This window comes from Neltuma alba, unplaced genomic scaffold (genome assembly GCF_004799145.2).
Source record: "Neltuma alba isolate B1F8T4 unplaced genomic scaffold, ASM479914v2 tig00011738_pilon, whole genome shotgun sequence".
In the NCBI taxonomy this organism is placed as follows: domain Eukaryota; kingdom Viridiplantae; phylum Streptophyta; class Magnoliopsida; order Fabales; family Fabaceae; genus Neltuma; species Neltuma alba.
Genome location: NW_021636366.1, coordinates 25,169 through 39,965, shown reverse-complemented (window position 1 = coordinate 39,965; position 14,797 = coordinate 25,169). Strand labels below are relative to the sequence as shown.

At 33.9% G+C, this 14,797-nt stretch overlaps 1 protein-coding gene across 1 annotated transcript; it reads right to left on the bottom strand.

The window, feature by feature from the left end:
* Positions 1-239: 239 nt before the first annotated feature.
* Positions 240-9,951, bottom strand: LOC114717480 (putative DUF21 domain-containing protein At3g13070, chloroplastic). The gene is made up of 14 exons (XM_028902620.1): positions 8,898-9,951; positions 8,247-8,344; positions 8,069-8,162; positions 7,039-7,116; positions 6,783-6,886; positions 6,124-6,203; positions 4,799-4,940; positions 4,626-4,704; positions 4,451-4,514; positions 3,705-3,796; positions 2,737-2,802; positions 2,235-2,351; positions 1,761-1,931; positions 240-754 (listed from the first exon to the last, which is right to left on the bottom strand). The coding sequence occupies exons 1-14, from the start codon at positions 9,468-9,470 to the stop codon at positions 512-514; spliced, it is 2,001 nt and encodes a 666-aa protein (XP_028758453.1). The 5' UTR covers positions 9,471-9,951; the 3' UTR covers positions 240-511.
* Between the last annotated feature and the right edge of the window lie 4,846 nt (positions 9,952-14,797).

Genomic DNA, 14,797 nt, shown 5'->3' with positions numbered 1-14,797 from the left:
TCTTTAGGCCTAGGCTTGCCTCCTATTTCCAAAATTTAAAAAAAAAAAAAAAAAAAGAGTGCATGCACGCGCACGCGTGAGAATCGGAGAGGGGGTTTAGATCGTCCAAGTAAAAGGGGGAAAATAAATTTATTTCCTTCGAAGTAGTGTCTGAACCAGAGCATCTCAAGTCTATTTCTGATTAGCAGTAATTTTTTCTTTTTTGGCCAATTCTGATTAGCAGTAATGGAAATTGGAAATGAAATAAATTCCAGCACCTTCTACTGTAGGCTTCCTCGTTTTTATCTGTACAGTTTCTTTTGAATGAAATACTTCCCTTTTATTATAGAGGAAGAAAATACAAGCCGCAAATAAAGCCGACGATGCAAATGCATCTCATCCCACTAATCTCCCTATTATCCAATGAATTATTCTCATTCTTTTCAAGTCTCTCTCTCCCCCCAATCTTCACATCATTTTATGATGTTGCAAGAATAGCACAAAGCCCCCCAAAAACAAACAAGCAAACAAATCACGAACGGTCATGAGCATTTTTGGCTTCATGTTCAACTTCATCAGATAGGCTGTCCTGGGGTCTCTCTGAGAATGCTTCTCCATCATATTCCGCGCTATCCGAATCTTCTTCATCATTCCATCTTCTCTTCATGATTTTTGGGACCAGCCTAGTTACTTCCTTGCTCTCCAACATTTCTTCTTCATTGTTTATTCGTTCAAACCGAACAGCGCTCACTTTTCTAGCATTTCCTGCTAGTATCTGGGGGGAAAATAAAACAATAAGCTTGCATGTACTCTGCACGTTGCAGGAGAGCAACGGAGAATACAGAAACGACAGTAAATCCGTATTCTCCCCCCCCCCCCCAAAAAAAAAGAAAGTAAATCCATATTGAAGGAGCTCTGAGATTATCATCTTAATATGATCAATAAGGATGGTACAAGACACATTTTTCAATGTTCATCGTGGTCACATTCTTCCATATTTTATCCATCTCTTCCATAACCCTGGGGATATGTTTTTCTCCAACTCACACAAACCTGCGTGTGCTTCATCACCCCATGCCCATGTTGCACCTTCCCAATATATACTATAAAAAGATCACTTTTATCAAACATCTTTGAAATCACTATGCCAATAATGGATCAAGAAATTCAGATACCTGTATTCTTTAAATTGCATATTTCACTTTGAAATCTTTAGTTGGTTCCCAAAAAAAAAAAAAAAAAGCCTTACAAAATCTTTAAGAAGTTCATAATTTGTAAGCACGCTCACAAATTATCCAATAAGTATTAAAAACATTTCTAATAAAAAAATTCCCAACAGAAATACTAACAAAGGCATTGGTGGAGTGGACTCTAGAAATATCCGAGACTGGGAATTTTAGCAATACTACAAGCTGGATGCACTAATGGTGTAATTGGCATATTGGAGCTAAGAGTTACATTGCTAAGCAGTAAACGTCGGGACATTTATATCGTATATAGATACCATTCCCCTAGTATTATACAAAGTCTAAGGAATGAGTTGTACGGGGCTTGTGGATAGTGAGTCTTGCTCATGCTATAGATTATATTATATATATCTTGATTTGAGTAACAACTGAGATTCGAGAGCTAGAATTTATTGATGATATTTCTGTTGTAGTTAGTTATTATATGCACCCTTGATGCACCTGGCTCGCTAATCTTTCCTGTTCTTACCCTTTCCAACTTTTGAGGAGGCATGGAAAACACAAACACGATTTCCAGAAATTAAAAAAAATTACCTCGAGTTTGAAAATTTGATACTTCTCCTTTGCCTCCTGGTTATCACCATTAGACTCGTCATTTTCATCTTCATCTTCCCTTTCAAGAACCACCTTGACACTCTCACCTGTCCTTGGGATATAGCCAAATGCTTCACACACAAAGCCTGAAACTGTCTCATATTGATGACCCTGTAATAATGAAAGTTAACCAAGCAAGCGTTATGGGAACCATCTAAGCAAACCCGCTTGACTAGGCTCTACAACTTGAGGAAAAATCTCAGACTCAGTTGGCTATTCTATGGGTTGATTCATAAAATTACTCATGACAAATGGCTCTGTGTGTTGTAACATATGCTGGTATAGCAATATGGAAAGTTGCATTAACTCCAGCCAAATACAAGGTTATTAGACTACATCACATTTGCTAAACCTGCCACTTTGTTTCATTCATAAGCCAAGTATAAAAGCTGCATATATTATAAAATAGCGGACCTCTGGCATCTTGATGTTCAAATCTTCAGAGAGCTGATCTATTGATGTATTTGCATCCACATCAAATATACCCTCGGCTCGCATGACAATGTACCCAGTTTTTTTCTGTATCTCCTCCTGTTGAATAACCAAAGAAGAAAAGGAAATTTATTTTAATGGAATATCAATTTGCAATTTGCAATTTGCAAATCGTTATAACAACAAACACATTTAACCGTTGATAATTCCTGTTGACAACCTAAGAGGAAAAGCCAAAATACCTAAACATTCGATATTGTTATTCCTTATAGGCAGAACTAGAATGAGAATAATGCAGAAAGGCATTCTGATGTGCATATTAAACAAAATCATTCTACAATATCTAATCAGCAGTACCATTTGCAACCTCTAAGAAGCAAGATTATTGTATATTTGCTTACCAAAAAGGCACAGAAATGCATGGTTTTCTGGTGGAACTGATGAAAATGAACAAGGTTTTCAAAGAATTGGTAACGAGTTTTACCTTTGAATCATTTTCATCAAAGATTTCACCAACAATTTCCTCAACAGCATCTTCTAGAGTTACAATCTACCAAATTGAAGCACATATCAGATATTGAGGTTCCAAGCAAATCAGCTTGCAGCATGTTAGAACTTATAGGAAAAGCATGTAAAATAGACTTCAGAAGTAGTGTTTAGCAATAAATCTAATTAACTACACCTACCTAGCAAACTTCACTCTGAAATAAGATATATAAAAAATATTTACTCAATTTGTCAAACAAAATGCCATAGTCATGTGCCGGGGTGAATCATAAAATCATAAAAATGAAAAAATTAACTGGCCACAGGAAAACTGACAATAGAAAAGTATCAGCTATAAAACTAGTAATGGTAATGGCAGGAGATTGATTTGGTGATGGCAGGAGATCGATGTAATAGCTATCTACTAAATTAAAAGAATATAACAACCTTATAGATTTTGAGTTGAAAATAAAATTAGAATTTTTAGATAATTTGCAAATAATTGCGCAGAAGCACATAGTGGTTGTGACCTCTAATTCCCAATTAACAACAGGAAGACAAGAAAATAATGTGTATTGAAAAACAAAAAACCAGAGAAAGCATGATTTAATAGCTACCCTATCATAAGCTTCCTTTACTATATAAAGCTGAATAGCATGATATACTTTCAATGAATCAAACATTTTACATCATATTTTAGTGTTTGATGTCAAATACAGATCTATTTTAGTTGGCTTTAATAAGGCGTGTCCATACACCCACAGTTCCACCATACTCATGGAAAGACAAGAGAAACAGAAATTCAGAGATAGCATGTTTTAATTGCCACACTATCACACGCTAACTTTAATTGACAACGCTAATTAGGATGATATATTTTCAAAGAATCAAACATTTGACTTCATATTTTAATGTTTAATGCCAAACACAGATCTAATTTAGTTGACTTTAATGAGGTGTACATACTCCCACAGTTCCACCATACTCATTAAGCACAACCGCCATGTGAACTTTCCGGATTCGGAACTCTCTGAGAAGATTCCAAACAGACATTGAATCTGCATAGCCAATTATAAGAATTTATTCACCCACTAATGTACATTAAACATAAATGTTATTCTTAACCAAATTTCAGTACAAGGAAAAAAGAAGAATTACTAAATAGAATAGTCAGATAGAAGAAGAAAGAATAGTCATTAAGAATGCAGACAGTGCATGTATGCAACCCATATTGTTTTCCACTTTCCTTCTGTTGATGCCAACTAGCAAGTAATTTGGCAGAAGTAAATGAAATTCCAAGATTATCAAGAGAAAATGATGTCTGGCAATATCATGATAGCAAGCCTGTTCTATATTCTGGGACAAAAGCCCCCAAATCTACCCCAAACATGCAATGAGATATATGGAGCAGCACGTGGTCAACAGGGCAAGAACATCTGACTAGCCTTTCAAGCTATAGTTGTCCAATATCGTTAGGAGGCAAGACTGACTAAATGCAATAGACATAGAATACTCGCAGACCAATGTTTATATTTTTTTTATCTACTAGGAAAAATGATGAAAGGTGAAAAATAGGAAGCAGATTTGGAGAGACCAGAACTCAGGCTGAATATTCCTTATTTTGATGTGTTCCTGTCTACGCTTTAAGTGTAACAGCAGCCAGAAATATGGACATAATTCACTCACACACGGTTGAGGACGAAATTAGTTACCAGGAACAAAATATGCGGGCTTGTGTGCCATGTCTCCAACAGTGGTACTTTCTAGTAGCTCACCCTTCAAAATCAAAGAGATTACAATTCTGCAAACTATGAGATTGGGGGATAGAATTAATAGCCAAAGCAATTATAACAAGTACAAGAGATGACAGGAGTTAAATCTCGCAACCTTTTGAACATAGTCCAGGAGATCCATTGCATATGCAATACCCATTATATTATCAACACGCTGCTCAAAAACAGGCACCCTAGAAAAGATATCATGACCCAGTTAGCAAACTTAAAAGAAAAAAGAAAAAAAAAAAGAAGCATGCAACATAAACTCAAATGATCTAGATATACCTTGAGTATTGATGAGTGACCCACAAGTGGTGAAAATCTACAAGGCTTGCACTTGCATCAATCGCGACAACATCAACAAGGGGTGTCATGACTTCTCTGACATGAGTGTCTTTTATCTCCAGCACATTTTCAATCATATCCTATGAAAAAGAATTAACTTCATCATTCATACTCACCAGAAAACTAAAAATATGTGACAAAGGAATATACTTTTTTCCCGCACGTCTGATCATTTCATTATTAACTATATATGAATATATATATATATATATTATATATGCCGTAAGAAACCTATAACAGTCACTGAAAAAGTAGTGTTTTCCTTAGAGAATCAATCACTTAATCCTGTTTTCAAGATTAACATTTTTGTACGGTTCCCAAAAAAAGGAAAAAACAAAAGAAAACCTTTTATTTTCCATTCATGATTTTTATCATCTTATGTGTGAGAAACACAGTGGTTTCTAATATTAGCGCATTTGGGGAAAAAAAATCCTCTTTTCAATAGAGGATAAAGATTGACACATAGCATCATACGAAAAAATGGAATGTTTTCCTCATCCAATACGTCCCACTTATTTTTATACTGACGATAAGTCACTATTTTTATTAGCTTATTACAACATATTTTGATTTCAATTACATTTATAATAAAAAATAGTACAGATAATGGAATATTCATTTTAATTTTATATACATTAAAAATGACTATTAAATAGGAAGAATGCCACTGGGGTGCAAATATAGCATGCATAACCACTGTCAGATTAACAGCTGGTGAAAATAAGTTCATAAAATATATCAACTTAATGTAAAGAATATAGTTGCTTATATGATACATAATGTCAAGCAACATTCCATATTAAACACCAACGGTTCTATCAAATACTAATAATGTTCTCAAAACCAGTCATTCTTTGTGCCTTCTAGATTTAGAATATAAATCATTCCATTCATTTATCACTTTCTGATGCAATTGCAAATATATCACAGTTATTTTAACATATTCTCTATATACAAAAAATAGTCTATTGCAAGTTAACAAACATTTCAGATTTTAATTTCACAGCAACAATATATTCCTTGTGTGACAAAAACAGGTTTAGCGTACTAATGAAATCATTAGAGTTCACAGATCATTAGTAAATAATAAAGTTACCCAAAAAACTGATGGGGGAGAAAGGAAATATAATCACTCCTGAAAGTAAATTCCAACATAAATCAACGCCAGCATTGGTATTATGGATGCCATAATATATAAACTAAAATATTTTCTCCACTTTATTAACTTTACTAGAATAGAAAATTAATGTTTAATGTTTAATACCTGTTCTTCTCCTCTATTGCCCCACTCAACTCTGCACCTCTTAACATCAATTTCAGTTCATCCTCAGTTACATAGGGTTCACTGGTACAGTTAACATTGACAACAGTTCAGTGCTAGCAATAAGCATCTATTGAATATCATACCAACCAGCAAATGACAAAAGAATTCCACATGCACACTTTAAGCTACGTGAGATGTATTTTTGCAGATAAAACATGTTAAACCGACATTTTCCCTTGAAACAAGGTTTGGCAAATACATTAAAGATTATTTTGTTCCCAAATAAATTCCACAACATGCACGCACAAAGGTTTTAATATTCCCAGGGAGATTCTGTTTACTGTCCACCAACTTATAAGTCCAAAATGGCCCCAATAAGCTAGCGCCTAAAATTCATTAAATTATTAATATAACAATTTCATCTCCCCAATAGGACCCTTTGCAGCTTCCTGACAACGTTTAGGTATTGCAAGGTGCATAAACTGAACCACAGAAACTTAACAGAAATTCCAATGATGCAAATACAAAGACATTATTGCAGAGATGAAAGGATTAAAATTGTGACAAAAACTATTAGGCACCAAAATCTCTGATAAAATGCTAGAAAAATATATACAATGCAACAAGAAAGAACAATCTCTAGCTATCTTTACAGCAGACCTTCTTCCTTTTAAGCCAAGCAATTTCAGCATCCCCATTGAAAGGTAAGTGACAATTCTTCCTGCTGGGTACAATACCAGAGAAAGCCAAGCCACTGGCCGGACCTACAGGTATTTAGAGCCACAATTTGTTATAAAATGGAGCCAAGGCAGGAATGAAATGTAAATACAAGAAATGATGTATTCACATCTACGGAGCACTATTTCAGCATCAAAATAATATATTAAGGAACAAAAAAAAAAAAAGAACAACTTACAACAAATCGGGCCACCTCTGTTGCATTATGAACAGCTATACTCTTTGGAGTGATTTCAGTGAGAAGCAAAATGGCAACCTAAAATGAATAAGGAGAAAAGACAGAACTAAGATACTTATGTAAAAACAAAAGAAAAGAATTTCTTACAAAAGGAAACACAGTATGAAATCATGTTGTACGTAACATCATTTTTCTTCACAAAAATAGTTTATGAATAGAAGTCACAAACAGCCAGACTGTGAAGCATGCATCAAATTTCAGAGGATAAACGATCAAAAAGTTAAGACAAAAAGAGACTTTTCTTTAAATCATGCGGGGTGCAATTTTAGTGATTCAAGACCAAAAATGTTCTTGTTAACATCTTTGAGAAAACTTTCCGTTCATACCAATGAGTACCACCCAGGTAACAACGACATTAGGGAATGGGGAAGAGAAGAAAGTGATCATATGATAAGATTCAGTCCATCATGGAGATAACGGAATGATCCCAGCAACCAAGCAGCTCAGGGACAAAAAAAGGAAATCCTACAGGCTTTTCCTCTTTAACTTAGAAGCCATGCTTTATTAATTGAGTTAAATTCCCCCCCCCCCCCCAAAAAAAAAAAAAAAAGTTGAGTTAAATTTGGTAGCATTTTTGAAGTAATGATCATGTGGCAAATCCAGGTTAACATGTCCTTAAGTCTAAATGAAGCATTAATGCAGTTTTCTGTCACAATTACTATAAAATAAACACTCAAAAATATTTCATAACAAGTATATAAAGCAAATTAGCGATTAGTGAATAGAAATTTAAAATATGAAACATTAATTAGGATAATACAGGGGATAACCTACGTCCACAAAAGAAGTGTGATATATATACTGATAAATAGAGTGTTTCAAAGTAAATTAGAAGTTTAATAGCCTGGCGGGCCTAGATATTTGCGAGTCAAATTCAATAGCCTAGACTCTTTAAACATTTTCTCACATGCTAGAAGAGCTAAACTTCTCAAATTTTCAACAGCTCAATTGAAAAATCAACGAAACATACCGTCATCACTCCTGTTGCTGCACTAACACCAGCTTCACCAAAAATAGCAGTTGCAGCTTCCGTGACCAGGGCTGTTGCTCCAATATTGACTACACTGGGTAAATAAAAGTAGAGACAAATAAGAAAGACATTATTGAAGTAGAAGTCATGTTATGGGCTAATGGAGCAAGAGAATTACGTCGTGCCAATAAGTATAGTTGTAAGGAACCGAGTAACATCACTTCGGAGCAGTCTAAAGACACCATTTTCGGACTCCTTTTCAGCCAACTCACGAACCTTTGCACAAAATATCATTAACAATGATAAGACTTTAGACTTCAACCAGCTTAATTATTAACTAACATAAATGCTAAGGTAAAGCCAATGTGCACAAAATTACAGCCCCAATGAAGGCATAAATTCTGAAATACTAAATTCTTAAACAAGTAGATAGTCAACTGATATCACATAAAGGTGAACTAAAAAATTCAGAGCTTAAGTGGCATTAGAAAAGTAACTGATAAACTCTGCAGTCTAGCCGACAGTACAGCCAAAATCTCTTTTGTGAAATTTCTACTAGCATGTTTGCTAAGAGGCTAGTGTCCAATTGTCTAAGATGACTACACCTCTCTTTACCTAAAGGCAAAACTTTGGACATTCATATGCATGTTAACAAGCCCATCTCAATTCCCCACTACACGCACCTAGAAATGTTAATGCACCCCAGTCAATTTCCCTTTTGTCAATTAGACTTTGTTAAGTAGGTCTAGATAAATTGATGTTTCAATACCAAACATTATTAATCACAACTTATAACCAGTTAGCATATGGTCAGGACAATATTTCATACCTTCCAAGGCCAAAGGGTAGTAATTGAAGTCTCGGCCATGGAGAAAAACGCTGAAAGACCCAAAAGAAATACCAGTACCAAACCTTGCTCCTTAAACATCCGAAGAACTTGTAACACCTTAGGCCATGCATTTCTGAGCAACAATACGCTCTGTCCAATAACTCCATATCCAGCGTTTACTACACCTTCAATTGCGAAGACTCGTTGACATCCAACGACCGATATACCACATACCATTGCAGCCAGAATAATTCCCTTCTTCACTAATTCCAGAATAAACTCCACATTTACTTTTGAAACAGAATTGTTTCCGCCCAAATAGTCATTACTTCTACATAAACATCTCAAGTGAGCTCTACCAAGTAACCTGTCATTGTCCCCATATGGGGAAGCAGAAAAGCTTCTAGAAGCGGATGGGCCAACACAATTTGATACGAAGGGAAATGGGTAACTACTAATATTCGCCAAAACTTTCATCGGCATTCTTTTCGGCCGATTCTCAGGGGCAGTGTAAAGTAATTTGGAGCCAGAAGTGAAGACTGGCTGAGTAAGAACCCAAGATTGGAATGTCATCTCCAAAAATTTTGAATACGACAAGTAGAAAAACACCCACAAACCCAAACTCCTTATAATGCAACAGGACCAATTGAATTAATCAATGGAGTTTCTTTTATTGTTTAGCAACTATATTACAAAAACGTAAAAACAAAGGTCAAGTTAAGCAACAAACTAAGAAACATATATACAGGGAAGTTCAAATTATCGGGCTGCTAAGCTGTTCAAGATTCAGAGCTGAAACTTCGAAATCCGGACTTGAAGAAAACTAGGGTTTCAGAAGGGAGTGGCAAGTATGAGTAGGGAAGAGAGTGAACAACGAGGATTTTAAAGGTAAGAACAAAGGCGAGAAAGAAGAGATGAAAGGGAATGATGAGTTAGAAGAAAATCGCATTTTGATTTCTTAGCCATAGTGTTTGCTGAGGAATTGAAGCGGAAGTTGGAATGCATTTTTCGCCGTTGAACCTTTCTGGTGCCGCATGATGATGCTCAGTTCGGCAGCGCAAGTGGGAAGGGAATCAATTTTTTATTACGTAAAAATTTTAAACGGAACAAAATATTCATAAATCCTTCTCCTTTTGTTTTTTTTTTGGTGAAATCCTTTCCCGATGGTTCTGATTATTTAACCTTTAAACGTCACATCATGCTGGTGGTCAAAACTCGGGACAAAATACTTCTCTTGTCGTTGATATAGGATCTAATTATTAAGTTAGTTTTAGTTTTAAATATAAAACATATTTTTCATATTGATCAATTTTTCTCTAAATTACTCTATAGATATTCTCTCAACTATAATTAAGTAAAAAGAAAGAGGAAGTATTAAGAAAGATGATTATAGTATTTTAGGAAAATGTGTCACATTTCTTATTATTAACTAACTTACTTAACTTCTTTAATCTAATCAAATTAGTTAAATAGGTCTTATATTAAGATTGAAAGAGTATATCACAATTTCTTCACCAAAAATATATATACATATATATATATATATATCACAATTTACATCCTGCTAAATGATTGATGACATATAATTAAATTAAGTTATTTATTTATAATAATTTTACCTACTTCATCATGGGTAATAAAATAAATAAAACTATAAATCATTAGAAAATTATACTAAAATAAAGTTGATTTTTTAAAGTTTTTATTATTGATTCTTCAATTTATTATTAATATTAATAATGCTTATCTTCCAAGAAGTTTGGTAGAAATTATTATTAAAAATCTTAATGATGTTGTGGGTGTTCGTTTAGGCAGGAATATTAATAGGAGCGATTGTGGCCGAAGTCTCTCAACAAAAAGATTTTTCCGGCAAAGCTTAATGCTAATATGTACTGCTGATTGGAAAATTTTCTCTTGATATCATAATGGGCCTGTTTAGAAGGGTTTAAAAAATTTTCTATAAGCACGTTTCACATAAACTGAGATAAAACTCTTCTCATATATTTGTATCGTATTCCGTAAATCACTATTAAAAAGTTACTTATAAACTACTTATAAGTTGTTCCAAACGACCTATAAAGCCTTTTATTTCATGTCGCAAAACAACTATGGCAAATAGTTCAAGTTCTTGTTGGATCAAGAAAGAAAAAGCAGGCTATCATCTTGTCAGGGATCAATTAAATATTACTTCATGTCCTTAATATAATAGCTAATTGATTAATTTGAACATATTAAAAAAATTTGTTAAGTTAGTTATTTATAATAAATAGGTGTTATTTTTTCTAAAATATTTTTACTAATCATGTATATTAGTTGGAAGTCTTATATTTAGAACCAAATTGAAAGTTAAACTAACTTGACTAGTAAAAATAGTGATATCTATGAAAGACAAATCCGGAAAGAAGGATCATGAAACTTTCGAGCATGACCATAGTTTCATTAGAAGTTGCATGTTAATATTTTTCATGATACTACATTTAATTCTTAATATAAAAACTAGATAACTAATTTAGTAATATTAAACAAAAAAATTAGCTAGGATGGTTATTTATCCCAAATATGTGTTGGTCTCACTAAATATTCTCTTTGATCATGTGTATCGGGTGATTGCAATTATTCTTTTACAGGAATTCATTATAATTAATAAGAATATTTTAGGAAATAAAATAGATTATGATTTTATATTTAAAAATTCAATCCTTCAACAAGCGGAATATTGCATTAAACAATCAGAAAATATAATATCTCCTGCAATTTCTGTAATACAATAAATCTTTGGTACTTTATCTTTCATTACTTTGGCATTCTCCGATCCAATGAACTGCAGAAGCACGAGATGAGATCCTCTTCTCTTGATATTCCACGACTCAAGATGAATAATGAAGGATGGACAGTAATCATGAGCAATCAAAAGCGAAACGTTCATGTCTCCTGCCATACCTTAATTACTTAATTTGTTCGTCCTTGCAACAATTTCTCTAGCCGCTACTTTGTAATAAGTTAAGCATGATTAACATTTATGTTCTAACTTGAGGGTAGTATAAAGATAATATAACATTGTTGTAAACAAATCATCGAGTCAATCACCAGATCTCACATATCTTGTAGAGATGAAGTTTTCCTTAACACTACTAGGAAAGCACCATTTTATACCACTTAATCTACACCGGTTATTGTACTAACAGTGTAATAAATGAGGAGATAGCATTGTTGTAAATAACAATACAATATTTAAATCAGTTATAACAACATCCGGTGTCATTATTATTTTTTACATCAAACGTTATTCCAACCAATGTAATATTAATTAAATGACCTCTATAATTATAGACAACTAGTGTTTTTAATCTTTACATTGACCTATCTCCTACCTCTTTTTTTCCCTAAAGTAACCTGAACTTGAACGGTCACCAACCATGTCCTGTTATCATCTATTTAAGCTTAGAAGCCAATTGTTGTTCTCATCCTCTATCTTTTTTGTCCACTATTGCCAACAACCTTATAATGCTGAAACAGCAGAAAACCGTCCTGACCCGTCCTTCATCTTTCCCTCCCCCTCCCTACCCCCTTCCCCCCCCCCCCAATCCCCTTGTACTCCCCCTCCTCTCCCTCCCTGCCCCATCTCAACCAGCTACTTCAAAGAATAACAACAATTGATCGCAGCATCCGCCGCGTAGTGACTCATTTCTATGTCCTCAACAACAATGTCAACCTCTCACTCGATGATAGGCACATCAAATATGATGATATGGACAACCCCTCGGCTGCCTCCTCCTCCTCCTCTGATAATTTTTTTTGTTATCATAAAAATGTAATCTTTTTTTTTCAAAATATTTTGTGAAGGCAACCTCTACGCCCTCTACCAAATATAAATATATAATGATATTTTGTGATGATCTTGTGTTGTTCCTTTATTTTAACGCATTTTTCTGTTTTCCAATCTTAATAACAAACTCTAAAATTGGTAAAAATATCATCTTTTTTTGGTCCGCCAGTTTAAAGAAAAAGAAGAACTGGTAATGATAAAACTTTAAAATTTACACCAGTTATCTTATATTAGATCTACAATAAGTTTTCAACACCATTTTCTATGTCAATCGGCGTTAAAATTTTGCTCTAGCTATAAATAAGGCCCTCGTGTCCTCAATTTTGTGATCTCAAAATATAGATAGGGATGCTCGCACCTCTGGAGTTGTGTAGAGATGGCATGGAGTGCTCAAGCCATCTTTGTTGCTTGCCATTATCGTTGTTGTTTATTGTCTCCGCCGTTCTAGTCTCACTATAGGTATCATCATCGCTATTTTATTTCTTTACTAGGCTGTTCATCTAAGCCCTAATACAAGTCTCTTTCTATTTAAGATCAACTTTGAATCTGTCCAATAAAAGTTGCCATAAGCTGTCTAAGGCTTAAGCCAACGTTTTTGTATTTGATCCATTAAAGAGGATGAAGAACCCTACCAAGTGTTTGTCATTCAAGTATGATCAACTCCGAGTTGCAATACCTTGAATGACTAAATACTTGTCAGATATCCAGTTCATCCTTGCAAAAGGAACTATCCTTCTTTTTTTTTTTTTTCCTTTCTTCTCATTGATCACCAGTAACTTATCTTCCTTTGTTTTCTCTCTCCCTATTGAGCTATTTTCCTAAACCCCAATACTAGTTAGTTCTTAATTGCTGATTACTTTGTGTTTTCACAGTTTCTTTTGTTTGTGGCAAAATAAATTTAGTTATCAGAAGAACTAGCTAGTAAGGGGAAAAAAACTAGTTTAAGAAGTAGACCCTTTTTATTTAAATTTTTAATGTTAATGTTTACATCAGTTGGTTCAATAGCCGCTGTTGATATCATAGTTTCCTACACCGGTTAGGGAACCGGTGTAAAAAGTGCGGATGTGCCTATCATCGAACGAAGGCCATCAAATACAAAAAGGTCTTTTAAAATCATGAAATTATTCTGAAGTCCCAAGAAGTTTTTTTGCAATAAATTTTATTTGTTTACTTACCAAATTACCCTTCTTTTTTTTTTTTTTTAAGTTTGCATTGACAACTAAAAGAGTAATGGCTGACAACTTAGGGTATAAGGATTGACAACTATCGCGGTTGGTTTGACAACTTAAAATGTGATATGCTGAGAAAATGTGTTGTCAAGCCAACCGCGATAATTGTCAAACCAGCTGCGATAGTTGTCAACCACTGCTCTTTCAGTTGTCAATGTAAACTTAAAAAAAAAAAGAAGAAGGGTAATTTGGTAATTAAACAAATAAAATTTATTGCAAAAAGGTCTCTTGAGACTTAAGAATAATTTTATGATTTTAAGGAACTTTTTTGTATTTAATTCACTTGGATAGAACCTAATTGTAATTCTCCCCATATAATTTCCAACCAAATATGGTATCACAAGACCCTTTCTAGAAATTTCTGTGCTCTCCATGTCTTCCATCCAAATAGCTTTTGTTGATTTGGAAACGACTGCATCATGCTCTCATAATTATCATCTTAACACCTCTAGATTGTGTTTCTTCATCATATACCAACGTGAGGAAACTTTCGAGCACCTCTATTTCCTTCCCCTACCCTAAAGCTACATATTTGGTTTAGATTTCTGTCAATTAAATTCTTTAATTTCACACTCAATAGCTTTCAATCATGGCTAAAAAGAGTATTATCATAACTTCATTAGCAATGCGACTCGTCAATAACCTTTGGCATAAGTGAAACTTATTGTACTCTTCTGGTTCTTAAGGTAAAAGCTAATTAGCTAATATAAGTAGATTAAGCATATCAATTAAATTAGTTAACATGATATGTTTTTTTTTTAAACACTCTAATCATCTTCCTTAATTCCCTTTCTTCCTTTCCCATTTGATTATTGTTGAGGGAATATTAATATGATTAATTTGAG